Source organism: Miniopterus natalensis, chromosome 12 (assembly GCF_054644295.1).
Source record: "Miniopterus natalensis isolate mMinNat1 chromosome 12, mMinNat1.hap1, whole genome shotgun sequence".
Taxonomy (NCBI): domain Eukaryota; kingdom Metazoa; phylum Chordata; class Mammalia; order Chiroptera; family Miniopteridae; genus Miniopterus; species Miniopterus natalensis.
The window spans coordinates 67200824-67214371 of NC_142092.1; the positions used below are offsets into that span (position 1 = coordinate 67200824).

At 44.1% G+C, this 13548-nt stretch overlaps 1 protein-coding gene across 2 annotated transcripts in view; it reads right to left on the reverse strand.

Annotated features, from left to right (window-relative positions):
• The window catches only part of SCAI (suppressor of cancer cell invasion), a 77014-nt gene extending 65216 nt beyond the window's left edge, over positions 1-11798 (reverse strand). Inside the window, exons 1-2 of one of the 2 annotated variants that reach the window (XM_016210961.2) lie at positions 11713-11798; positions 11026-11070 (exon numbers count right to left, since the gene is read on the reverse strand). In XM_016210961.2, the coding sequence (XP_016066447.2) occupies positions 11026-11070; positions 11713-11765 (98 nt within the window). In that variant the 5' untranslated portion in view covers positions 11766-11798. The remainder of the gene's footprint in view (positions 1-11025; positions 11071-11712) is intronic. The other variant, XM_087822908.1, reaches the window with a different exon arrangement.
• Positions 11799-13548: the final 1750 nt, after the last annotated feature.

Genomic DNA, 13548 nt, shown 5'->3' on the forward strand with positions numbered 1-13548 from the left:
TTATTCATGATTAGATGTATGGCTTTTAACAGATTATTTGTCATCTTAGAAAAACAGGTGACCCAAACTGAAACAAAAACAAGTGAAAAATCTGAATGGTCCTATAACTATTAAAGAAATAGATCTGTAATTAAACAGTTTCCCAAATGAAGTCACCACAAGGCTTCACCAGAGAAGCTGTCTAACCATTTATGGAAGAAAAGGCACCAAAATTAGGCAAGCTTTTCTAGAAAAAAAACAAGGAACGTTTCCCAGCACACTTTCTCAACCAGGACAGTCTCAATGTCAACGCCTGAAAAAGGGCAGTGTATGAACAAAAGCCATAGGTGCAATAATCCTAAAAAATACACTAGTAAACTGAACCGAGCAACACGATCCTTCTTCCCCAAAGAGGTCATTTGGTCTTTGCCTCTTAAGTGAACCTTTAAGCCTTGAAAAATCTAAAACACGTTTAATGATTCCTTAGTCCCCTCAGACTTCCCCAAATCCCTCCATCTCGAACTCCTTAGGTGAGCCTGCCCCATCATTTCAGATCGAAACCTTTCTCCTGGTTATCCTTCCCCCTCCCTGGTCTAAAAACAATAATGCCAATAACAGAGTAGTGATTAGCAGTCATCGACAGCCAACCTTCTGTGGCAGGTGCTATGTAAAACTCAACATGAGTGTATGATTGAAATACCACTACAACCCTACGAAGTAGAAACCATTTTGGAAATGAAGACACTGAGTTACAAAGAGGATGCTCCTTGCCAAATCGCCGCTGGCCTGAATCGTTCCGAAGTCACTTCTCATTATTAACATGCACACGACCTTCTAAATTAAAACGATGTGAAAATGGAGCTATCTGGGAAGGGCATTACTGTCCAAATTTGCTGTTTTGTACTACTCTTAAAAAAAAAACAAAAAAAAAACAACCCATAATTTAATACCTATGTAAAATGAGAGTCAATGACATTAAAATTTGTACAGGAAGGGGACACAGAATCTGTTTTTTCTTCTGTTATGAGACTGACAGTGCTCCTGAGGGCAGAAATGCATCTTGTTCTTAGAGTGGAGGCAGTTTAATACATAACACGGTCTCTACTCCAAACTCTGGCAAAACGCAATACCAATTTGGTTATCTTCTGTTGTCTATCTTAGCAGCTTAAAATAACAATCTCTTATTGAGCTCATGAACCTGCGATCTGGGTGGGGCTTGGCAGGGGCAGTTCTCTGCTCGACGTGGGGCACCCACTGGGGGAGCATCATGGGGATCCAGAGGATTAAGAGCCACTTTTAGGGTGCTCACTCGCAGGGTTGGCACGCTGATGCTGGATGGATGTCAGCTGGGAGCTCAGCTGGGGCGGAGGGCCGGGAGCTTCCGTTTCTCCTTCACGCAGGCCTCTCCCTTGAGTGCCTCACAGCACTGCCTGGTAGCTAGGGTGTGCCAAGAGAGGAAGGTGGGAGGACATGGCATTTCCAAGACCTAGCCCCAGAAGTCACATAGTGTCACTTAAACCATGCTCTATTGGTGGCAACAGTTACAAAGGCCTGTGGTTAAGAGATGGGGACACAGACCTCACCACTGATGGGAGGACTGTCAAGGTCACACTGTAAGGGTGGCGTGTAGAATGAAAGATAGTGCACACATCTCTGGGAAATACCATCTATCACACCAATGGGATGGTTCTGTGTCTGAATACACTGATGTTAACTTTCTGTCAATAGTGTTCATTGGCTTTTAATAAGTAGCCATTTCCTGCAAAGAGCAATAGGTGAAGAAATTGGGAAACAACAGCCTGGAGTTCCTTCTGCCTGGTGATGAAATAAAGTCAGTGGCCTCCAAATGATTATCTTCAGGGCCAAATGACAGAGAAAAAGGAAAGACAGGTACCTTCCAGAGCAGAAGAGTGATAACATACAGAAAGTGAGAAATCTCTCACTAAAAAGTAAACATTTTTGAGTTGGAAGAAACTTTTGATATCAGTCTACTGCCTTTATTCTAGCAATTACCAGAAAACTCACTGAAAGGTAAATGAGAAGAGCATTTCTCAGTGAAGGTTAGGAAGACCTCTTATTTTTGGTAAAGCTCTAAATTCTAGAGTGCACAAGTTTCTATTCATTCAATTCCCTATTGTTACTGGCAGTAAAAACCCTTAAAAATGAAAAACCATCAAACACCTTCAGAGTTAACAAGGTAGGGGAAAACCTGGGGCACCTGCACCCTGTTTCGGGGAAGTGTTTATGGGCACAGAGAACAGATTATATAACGAGTGTTGGAAGAAAGATGGGGCATGTAGGGATAAAAAGAAAGAAAAAGAGCGACTAGAAACCAGCAAAAGCTCTGGGGATTTCATCAGCAGGCCACACCACATGCTCTTTAAACACACTCTTGGACAAAGACTCCATCCTTAAGCCCAGTCCTTTTTCCACATATCAGAGCTGGAAATGGCTCCGGAGGTAGCTAACCCAGTGGTCGCCAACGTTATCAAGTATAAAGATCTCTTTTCAAGAGCAAAAATGCTGTTGTCATCCACATGACAATTATTGTGATTTTATTACCTGGTTATTGAGAAAAATCAATAATGACCAAAGTACCACAAACTCACTAACACCTCTACAAAATGCTATTGGTATTTTGTCACAAGGGCATTTACAGATGAGATATTCGATTTAGGTAAAATTCTTAGGAAACACTGAATACACGTCGATTACTAGTAAATGTGAATAAACCATATTTGAAAAGACCAAGGGGAAATTTTTTTTTATTGAATTAACAGGGGTGACATCAGGTAATAAAATGATAAGTTTTAGGTGTACAATTCTATAATACATCACCTGTATACTGTATTGTGTGTTGGCCACCCCAAATCATCTCCTTCCATCACCATTTACCCCCCTATACTACCCCCCTTCCCCTCTGGTAATCACCATACTGTTGCTTGTGTGTATGAGGTGAATTTTTTGTGGGGAGTTTTCCCTTAATCCCTTCACCTTTGATACCGGAACTTTTAAGGACTCCCTTTTCAGGTAAGTTACAGGACTTCTGCTGTGCCTGTGGTTGGACTGGATAACTAATCTCTTCCAACACAGATTCTATAATTCTCTTATAAATTAGTAAAAGCATCCCACTCCTTTCTAACCTACATCTAAATGATTTAAAATTGCTTTGAGACAATACAGATGCATATTCCTATTTTATAAGAAAGTAAGAATCCTCTTACTTGATGACAATTTTATTATCACCAGCCAGGAGTTACCTTGATAGACAAATGGCCTGGCTTATCTACTGTTAGAAAGACAGCGTAATGGCAGCTTTTCTAAATCTAAAATCTTTGTGTTTGGCAGCTGCTCTCTAAAACTCTGTGTGTGATCACTCCATAGGCTGGAAATTATCACAATCATTTAAAAGTTCTGCCTGCTGCTTTGTGGGCTTTGGGGAACCATGTGTGAGGACCTTCCACATGGGCCCCATCCAGAGAAGAATTCCCAAGACACCACCAAACAGGCACATACCCATTCACAGCCCATGGAGTATGTGGACAGAGCTTGGAAGAAACAAATCCAGCTGCAAAACAGAATGTAAAGAGTGGCGTCTAGCCTCAGAGTGAAATGTGTCCAAAACAGCTGCCACGTTTGTGAAGACACAAACATCTCTCCTCTCGCACGGCTTGCGGTGAAGATGGGCTCTTCATGGGAGTCTGCACCCATGAGAAGCCACAGGGGTAATGCAGAAGCTATGACGGGTTCCAGAGCACTTGGGAAAACCAGCGGTGAAACAAAGTGAGGCCATAAAAAAGACTCGGCTTAGGTATTAGCCAGGGTTCTACTGAGAAACAGAAGCAACAGGGGTGTGTGTATGTGTGTGTGTAGACAGATCACAAGGAATTGATTCACACAATTATGGAGGCTGAGAAGTGCCAATAACTACGAACTGGAAACCCACCAGAGCCGATGGTGTGGTTCCAGCCCGAGTCTGAAGGCCTGAAGAACAGGAGAGATGACTATGTGAGCTCCAGTCTGAGAGCTGGTGGGCTTGAGACCCAAGAAGAGCAAAGTTTCAGTTCGAACCCAAAGGTTTTAAAAACTGATGTCCCAACTCAAGCAGTCAGGCAGGAGGGGTTCCCTCTTACTTAGCCTTTTTGTTCTCAGGTCTTCAACTGTTGGGACGAGATCCACCCACACTGGGGAGGGCAATCTACTTTACTCTGTCTACTGACAGAAATGTTAATCTCATCCAAAATATCCTCAAAGCCCTGCCAGCATGGCTCAGCGGTTGAGCACTGACCTAGGATACAGGAGATAACAGTTCAATTCCCGGCCAGGGCACATGCCGGGGTTGCGGGCTCGGTCCCCAGCAGATAGTGTGCAGGAGGCAGCCAATCAATAATCCACTCTCATCACTGATGTTTCTCTCTCTCTCTCTCTTTCTCCCTCTCCCTTCCTGTCTCTGAAATCAATAAAGACATATTTAAAAAAATACCCTCACAGACACACCCAGAACCAGGAGGCAAGGATGCTATCGAAGTCTACTGGAGTTGTGTCAGAGGGACCCAGGAGCCGATTTAGAGGCCTCCACTGGGCAAAGCTGGGTGATAAACAATTCAGGTTCACTGTAGTGTTCTAAGTTTGTCGATATTTGAAATTTTCCATGTTAAAAATATACAGACAGACAGGAAGTAGAAGTGGGGCCTCAGCAGATAGTCTGCTTAATATTCTGGCTGCTCCTAGCATCCCACCCTCCAGGGAGCCCCAGAGTTAGTCCCAAGGAACCTTTGGGCTCCTTTTGAACACACTGGAAAATCACTGCTTGAGCTAGTCCAGGTTTTATTCCTGAGTAAAGTATTACTGTGAAAATGCTAAACACTGCGACCACGCTATCTGGGCCCCTGTAGGATCTGCTTCCACATAACTGAATGTTGGCATTATGCCCCAGGTTTTCACTGACACATGCTTTGCCAAACCCACGGCATTTCTGCAGGGATGTTGCTGAAGCAAACACTATCACAAAAAAACTGTAAATAGTGGGTACTCCTGTGTTTCAGTGTAAATTGGAAAACCTTCCCCTGGTTTTCCGAGTATCTCCAGAATCTCAGTTTCTCCCCAGAGTACAGAGATCTATCTCCCGGAGATAAACATTGCTTGTTTGATGACCACCTATAGAGAGACTGCAATGGACAGATAACACTGCAAAGAAAGAAAGCACATCCAGGAGACAGGAAGCAGTGTGGTGCGCCTCCAGCAGTGTGGTGCGCCTCCAGCAGTGTGGTGCGCCTCCAGCAGTGTGGTGCGCCTCCAGCACTGTGGTGCGCCTCCACACTGTGTTACTGTACCACTCATTGCTTTCTTCGCATTTCACTCCAAGTGGTCTCTTCAGATTATTTCATTCATTTTCATGAATTGGGCAACTAAGTGTTTGCTGATAACTTCTAAATCTGTATCTCAAGCCCTAATCTCTCTTCTCAGCTCCAGGCCCATATTTTCACCTACGTGGTTAGAGATGGTTCACTGAAGCACTTCACACTCTACACAGCCAAAATAAACTCATAACCTTAACCCTCCAAACTTGCTCCTCTTGTATCTGCTATCTCAATGAAAAGCGTTCCCATCCAACCTATTATTCAAGCTAAAAGCTCCCCAAGATACTGTGAAGGGAAAGGGAAAGCCAAGTCATAGGCTGGGCGACAATACTATCTGCAAAACATACACCTGGTAAAGAACTGGTTTGCAGGGCCAGGTAGCTCAGCTGGTTAGAGCATCATCAAGATATGCCAAGGCTGTGGGTTCGATCCCAGGTCAGGGCACACACCGAATCAACCAATAAGTGTGTAAATAAGTGGAACAAGCCAGGCACAAAAGATTGTATAATGAATGATTCACTTACATAAAATTTCAGAACAGACAAAACTTTTACTGACAGGAAAAAAAGATCAGTGGTTGCCAGAACCATGACTGAAAGGGAACATGAGCATATTGGGGGGGTGGGGGGGAGGCAGCGACAACAACGTCCTGTATCATAATGGCAGTGGGTGGTTACAAAACCGTATACATCTGACAAAGGTCATCACACCGTATACTTAGAACTAGTGAATTTTATTATATGTGCATAATACCTCAATAAAGGTGATTTTTACAAAGACTGGAAGAAAAGGCCAAATAAAAATAATTAAACTAAATGAGACAGCCACAGCTACCATTTGCTGAGTCCTTAATGCATGTCAGGTAACTATCATGTACTTCACATCCTTTATCTCACTGAATCCTCTCAATAGGCCAGTCATTTGAATTCTGCAACAAAGAGTTTCTATTACACTCGTATGTGAGGTGCTGTTCTAGGTGCTAGGAAGAGAACAGTGAGGAAAACAGACAAAAATCTCTGCACTCATACAGTTTATACACTATTAGAGGAGGAAAGTCCAACAAGGTAGATACTATCATTACCTGCATTTTTGCAAAAAAGCAAGCAGGCTCAGAGGTTAAATACTTTGCCTGAGAGCCCAAAGCTAGTATTTGGAAAAGCTGGGATTCACACCCGAGTCCAGGACTGCTCAACCTCAGCATCGCGACAATTGGAACTGGAAAATTCTCAGATGTGGGAAGCTGTCCTATTGCAGGTGTTTGGCAACATCCCTGGTCTCTGCTCATTTGTTAACAAGTAAAAATGTCTCCAGACGTTGCCAAATGCCTTCTCTCTGGAAGGCAAAATCGCCCCTAGTTGAGAACCACTGCTTAACCTCTAAGAACTGACATCACAGCCCAAGCTTTTAAAAACACCTTCCTTTCCACACCTGACACTACGCTCGTTCAGGTCTTGACTTCAGCTCACCTAAGACCTCACTGTTAGTCAGTCTACATCCAGGCTCTACTCAGTCTTCTCAACAGTCACACTGCTGCCAAAAATAATCCTCCACACCTTCAGGGCCTAGCTGAAATGTCTCTAGAAACTACCCTCAAGACCAGTATGCAGAATCACTGTAAACCCTTTGTAAATACACAGTCATTGCACTGTCCCATTTCTTTGGGTCTGTCTTCCCGGCGAATATAGGAGCTTTTCCCCAGCAGGGGCCAAATCTCACTCATGACTATATCTCTAGTACCCAGACCTAGAAAGCATTTAAATGTTTTGTTTTTTTAACTCAAATGTAACTCAAACAAATTACATATACCATCAAAATGCCTGAATCCTTTGCTTTAAATACATCTCTCTCTCTCACACACCCCAAATCATACAATAAAGTTTTAATTAATGTGAATCCTATCCAAATGAATAGGATCTCAACTAGGTCCCTGTTCCAAATGGGATCTGAAAGGATTCTGTAACTCACAACCCAAACTTTATTAACAGACATATTGAAGTCTTCAGAATTTTCCAAAACCACACCAAGATGGAGTTTTCTAATTTTAAAATTCCTTTCAGTCTAGTACTTTATCAAGGGTATTAAATATTAACATATTATTTTGGACCACCAGAGGCCCATCCCACACTAACTCTCTCTTGTCACCAATTCATTTATTAGTTCATTAGTTAATAAGTACCCCCTCAGTACTAGATACAATAAAGAACGAAGACTAGGAAATAAAAGTTTTAGTGTGGGGAAAAGACACAAAACACAACAGTAGAATATGAGATGCTTGCTTATCTCAAATTATCTTAGTTTTTTCTCTAACTGCATTAAGGTTTGGTCTGTACCAGGAAGGTTCTCAAAAGATAACTCAGCCCTAACTTACACCTATCAAAAATAATGACTTAACAGCAACTATTCTAAAATAAAAATCATACTTTTGGCAACTGTTTTCCAAAATGCATCAGGATACATAGTATAAATAATCAACATCTCTACACAGCAGGTCCACTCAAAGGGATACTGAAGGCTACATTCAGCAATTAATTCATTTGAAGTGCTCACCAGGAAGTTATAACATTAGATATTGAGAATTTTTATAGCCACAATATGCAATTGATAGTAACAGCTATAAAAAATTTCTGGCTACAGCCATTACATCTGTTCTCTATAAGTCATCTTTAGGGCTTTAATCGGCATTTTGTTTTCTATTTTTAGAGCAATCCTGAAACTGTTTTCTGATGGAAATCTTGGTCTTGCCCACAAGACTTCATTAGAGATGTATGCTGGCTGTCCATTCAGGTCAAAATCCTGACTTGATCAGGATCAGACATACAATCAGAATACACAACCCTTAGGATTTTTGAGAATATAGGCTTAAGCTCATCGCTGCCTGATGGTCACCAAAACTTGGTTATGAAAAATAATATTCATGGAGGAGGGCTCATTCATTCAGTAATTCAGTCAACAGGCTTCTAAAGGCCAGGTGCTATTCTAGGTACTGGGGATAAGCAAGAGTCCCTGCGTCTCATTCATTCATCTTTATCTCTGAACCAGCTCAACCATCGGGGAACTGTATACCTAAACCAACTGCTTTGGCTCTCTAGAGGATGTTCTGTTCACCAGCATTACCTGAAGCTGGAGTGAGAAGCATTATAAGAAGCAATCTTTAAAAAACTAACTACTATATTTATCACTGGGATTTTCTTTCCCACAAAACCAGGGTCTCCGCTCTGAAGACCAGTGAGAGAAATTTCTCTCAGATCTAACAGTCAAAAAAAGCCACATTTCTCTTGAACAACCTGTGCTTTTATCGTGCACTTTCTATATGCCAGGCACTGTACTAAGTACTTTACAACTCTGTAAGTGTTGAACTATATATTATTTCTATTATACAAATAAGAAAACTAAGGCTCAGAGGTTTATTAACTTGCATATGTTCTCACAACCTGTATTTGATAGAACTAGGATTTAAATTCAACCCAAACCATTACATCTCAGTGTACGTAAAGGCTATCACAGGAGCAAAAAAGGTGGAGCAGAGGAAGGCGAGGGTGGGGAAAGTCTGCACGGAGGATGTGACATTTGAGCTAAATCTTAAAGGAAGGAGTTTGCCAAGGAACAAGGAGGAAGTATTCCAGAAAAAAAGAGAATGTGTGAAAAAACCCAGAGCACAGAGGGAACACAAGTTCTGGCAATGGCAAACAGAACATAGTTACATTCAGCAAGTAACTCATTGTGAGGTTAAGTCATCTAAGACTAGACATTTAATAGGTCCGTTATTGAGAACTTCCATGGCCACAGTACTACACTGTGGCTGGAAAGGTAGGCAGAAGTGAAAGAAAGGCAGTCTCTTTTTTATGATTAGGCTAAAAGACTGAGTTATATTCAACAACCAATGGGAAAACAGAAAAACCTTAAGCATGAGAATTACAAGATCAACTTGCACTGTATGGTGAATAAATTAGACTCCAGGTAGGGAACCCAGTCAGGCTACTCCAAGAGTCTGGCAGTGGGGTAATGAGAGTTAAACAAGGGCTGTCAAAAACAAATATAATACAAGCCATATATGTAATTTTTAACTTTTCAGTAGCTATTTAGAAAAACTGAAAAAAATTGTAATAATACTTTTTTTTAAATTCTCACCCAAAGATAGGGTATTTTTTCTATCGATTTTTAGAGAAAGTGGAAGGGAAGGGGGGGGGAGAAAAACAGAGAGAGAAACATCAATGTGAGAGAGACGCATAGATTGGCTGCTTCCCGCACACACCCCGATGGGGTCTGGGGAACGAACCTGCAACCCAGGTATGTGCCCTTGACTGGGAATCAAACCTGCAACCCTTCAGTGCGTGAGCCAATGCTCTACCACTGGGCGGATACCAGCCAGGGCAGTAACACTTTTATTTAACCCAATATATCTAAAATATTATTTTAGCATCGAATCAATACAAAAATTAGTGAGAAATTTTACATTCTTTTTTTTGTACTAACCCGAAATCTGTGTGTACTTTATACATAGAGCACGTCTCATTTTGAACATTAAGTTTTCACTGGAAATATTTGATCTGTATTTAAATTTCATAAAATTTACAGATAAAATTGTAGATTCACAAACCCAAGTTGTTCCAAACATACGGAAACATTTTCCAATAATGAGTCAAGTATCAGTTTTAAAATTTAAATTATCACTGATATTTAAATTTTCAGTTCCTGAGTCATACTAGCCACATTTCAAGTGCTCAGCAGTCACATATGGCCACCACAATGAACAGGATAGGCCTAACGGGTGACAAAGGAACTATGGCTGTTGTCATTTCCACTACCAGCATTTCACATCTACCTGCTGTTGAAGTTTTCTGTGTACCAACATCAATAACTTACCAAGTATTAATATGACGGTACTCCTTCTGGCCACATCCTCACCACCAACAGCTTACTTTCTCTAGGCCAGTGCCTACCCTTGTGAAAAAGGAACGTTCTAATGACCACACAGAATTGCTATATAGAACCCGACATGCTGGATGCACTAAAAAATGTCTGTGGAATGGATAGATGCTTTTCATTACTCAAGGAATAACTCACTTGTTTGCCGACTACGTAAGCTCTTTTTCCTATTTTCCTATGGTTCAACTATTCACTAGACTCTGTACAATGAAAACAGAAAAAGCAATAGGAAAACCCATTTTCAATTCGATATTTATCAGAGGCGTCATGGTATAACGGTTAAGAGCTTAAGCTCTGGAGTCAGACTGCCTCAATTCAAATCCTGGTTCTGTCAATTACTGGATGTATGATCTTGGGTAAATACCTGGCCTTTCTCTTCATCAGTTCCCTCTTCTGCAAAACAGTGAAAACGGTACATACTTCCTTGGGGTGCTTCAAGGATTACAGAAACATAACACACATAAAGCACTTGCACATAGTATCTGGCAAGTAGTAGACGGCCAATGAATATTAGCTTTTAAACAGAGCTGGTGGAGAAGTTGAAATTGTGGCCAAAGTAAAAAAACAAACAAACTAGGATTTCGCAATGATGCACGTTTCTTTCCCATATAGTCTTAGATTACCCCCCACCCCCTCCAAGTCTTGCAGAGTTCGTTAGGAAAAGAGCTAAAGAAACGACTTCACCTGCTGACAGGATGGCACAGGTGCGGCCAAGCCGATGGAAAAACACGAAACAAACTACGAAGGCATTTTACCTTACCTGCTTTTCCGTTTTCGGGGTGCTTTCTCCACCGTGCCAGTCAGTCTGTGGACCAAACATAAGATGGTAACTAAAAGTAACATGCAAGAACACGTCCCCGGGCCCCACTGCACCAGTCCAGGGATCGGTGCACCATCCGCCAGGACCGCGGGCGCGCCGAGCCCGAGCCTGACCTTCCAGACGCCTGCGCTCCGCTGCCCCCACCTCCCGAGCCCAGCGCCGCCGGGGCTCGCCGTCCCCCACGCCCGCTCGGTCCCAACCCGCTGTGCCTCCTGACCTCTCACTCCATCCTCGGCGCTTATCAGTCCCAGCCCAGCTCCCCAAATCCACCCTCCGCCGCCTGCCTCCTCATTGTCCGCCTCGCCGCCCCCGCCCGCCCCGCGGGCCTCCCCTCGCCCTCGCCCACCCGTCCGCGAGCGCGCGCTACCCCTCCGGGCCCCGCCCCTCCGGGCCCCGCGCCCCCCGCACGCCGCCGCCCCTCCCCGCCCGGTGCCCCCTCCCGCCCGTGCCCCTCCGGCCTCGAAGAGGCAATCGCCGCCCAGCCAGCGCCCCCGCCCCCAGCAGCCTCCGAAACCCCCCGCCCCTCCGGTCCCCGCGCCCCGAACGCTTCGCGGCCCCCAGCCGCTGCCCCAGGGCCCGCTCCCGCGCCTCAGCCCCTGCCCCGGGTTCCACCCAGCGCCGCCCCACCTGGAGGCCAGGCGACTCCGCGGCTGCTGAGGCTGCCGGGCTCCTCTGACCATCCGGCTCCTGCTCCGCCGCGGGAGCTGCTGCGGCGGCCGCAGGGCTCGCTGGGGAAGCTGAGGCGGCGGAGGATGGAGTAGGCGGAGAGGCGGGAGGAGGGCCTCGCGCCTCTGCCAGGCTTGCCGCGGGGCCCGCCCCCTCCGCGCCTCTCCTCGGCCCCCATTGGCTAGGGCCGTAGCGTGCCCGAAAGCCTGGTGGTCGATTGGCCGCTCGGACCGTCACATCCCGCCACCTAGAGTTTGGTTGAGACTGCAGGTGGCGGTGGAGGAGCCTTAGAGACGGCTAGCGCGGCTGGGGAGACCTGGGCGCCACCGTGCGTCCGAAAGTAGAAACGACACCTTCGGAGCCAGACACCTGCCGGCAGGTTCTGCTCACGGTGTCCTGCATCCCACACACCTGCTGGCGCCCCCAACACTGCACCACGCGGGGACCCAACGCCAGGCGCTGCGGTTTCCCAAATTCCTCCGGCAGCTGCAGCAGTGAGGCAACGCTTCAAAACGAGCTTCATTTTGAACCACCTCGTATGCGGCCCCGGTCTCTACATCTGCGATTTTTAATCCGCGCGTCCCAAGAATTTTTAAAACATGCCAGTACCTCACTAGTCAATCATTTCCCTTAGACTGTCAAATAAAAAAATGCCAACAGCTAACACAATAGCCCTCCAGTGTGAATGAATAAAAATTATACTTTTTTTTTTTTGTCAGATCGGCAAAAGATATACTTTCTGGTGTGCCACAGAATTTTAGTAATTAGTTTGTGTACAAGATGAAAAAGGTTGAAAATCACTGCTCTAGATCATGGTGAATGAAATGTCCTCACAGCTCCCAGATACCCTTCATAGAGGACCCAGCCAGAAAACTCAACCTACCATACAAAGCGTGGTTTAGATGAACTCAGCCCTCTACAGGATCACAAGCTCGGGTGCAGGCTTCCAGTAGAGCAAGAGTTTGTGTGTGTTTTTTAATTGCCACGGAGGAGCAACACTGCAAACAACTGATGCCATGACTAAAAACAATGTGTTCCATTTTCAAAGGCCTAAATAGGTCCCTGAGTGTATGCTAACCATCCTATCATATCACGGATGATTTTGAGTTCACCAGTTAAAATAAATTTCACTTGTTGAAATTTTTGTTGTTGACAGGCTACTAGCACATAAGCCCAATGTTACCTTTACAAGGCCATTGTTGAATATAAGACATAGCTCATTAATGTATAAAATTCTTCCTTGAAGGTAGTATCCCCTTCAGCCTCTCTAGATTCCTTGTGTACACTTTTTCCTAAACAACTTCCATTTTATTAGAAGACATTTTTATGCGAGACAGCCTAGAATGGTACACACCAACAGGTCGAAGACAAATCTCTCACTGATCTTCACAAATGGCAAAAACAAGGATACTACAGTTTTCACAAAACCAAATTTATGGCTGCACTTATGCAGATATGGCTCTTTTTACATCTGTGATGTTAAAAATGACCTTCCTTCCATGAAATGATAGTAAATTGTAGAGATTTTTTAAATGGCTATGAGCTATGACAAGGAAAAAATGTCAAACATCTGTTGGTCCCCCAAATTAGTATTTTATGTAACCCCAAAATCACAGAACCACAACCACAATTCCAACCAACAGTATCCACTGTAATATTACCGAACCAGAAAGGGTAAAGAACCCCAGAATGTCAGACAAGACTGGAGGAGGTGGAGTTGTTCTGGTGGGGAAGATCATCTAATGTCGAAATATTACCTTTCTTTACAAATGATTAAAATCCTCTGCCTGGTTTTCA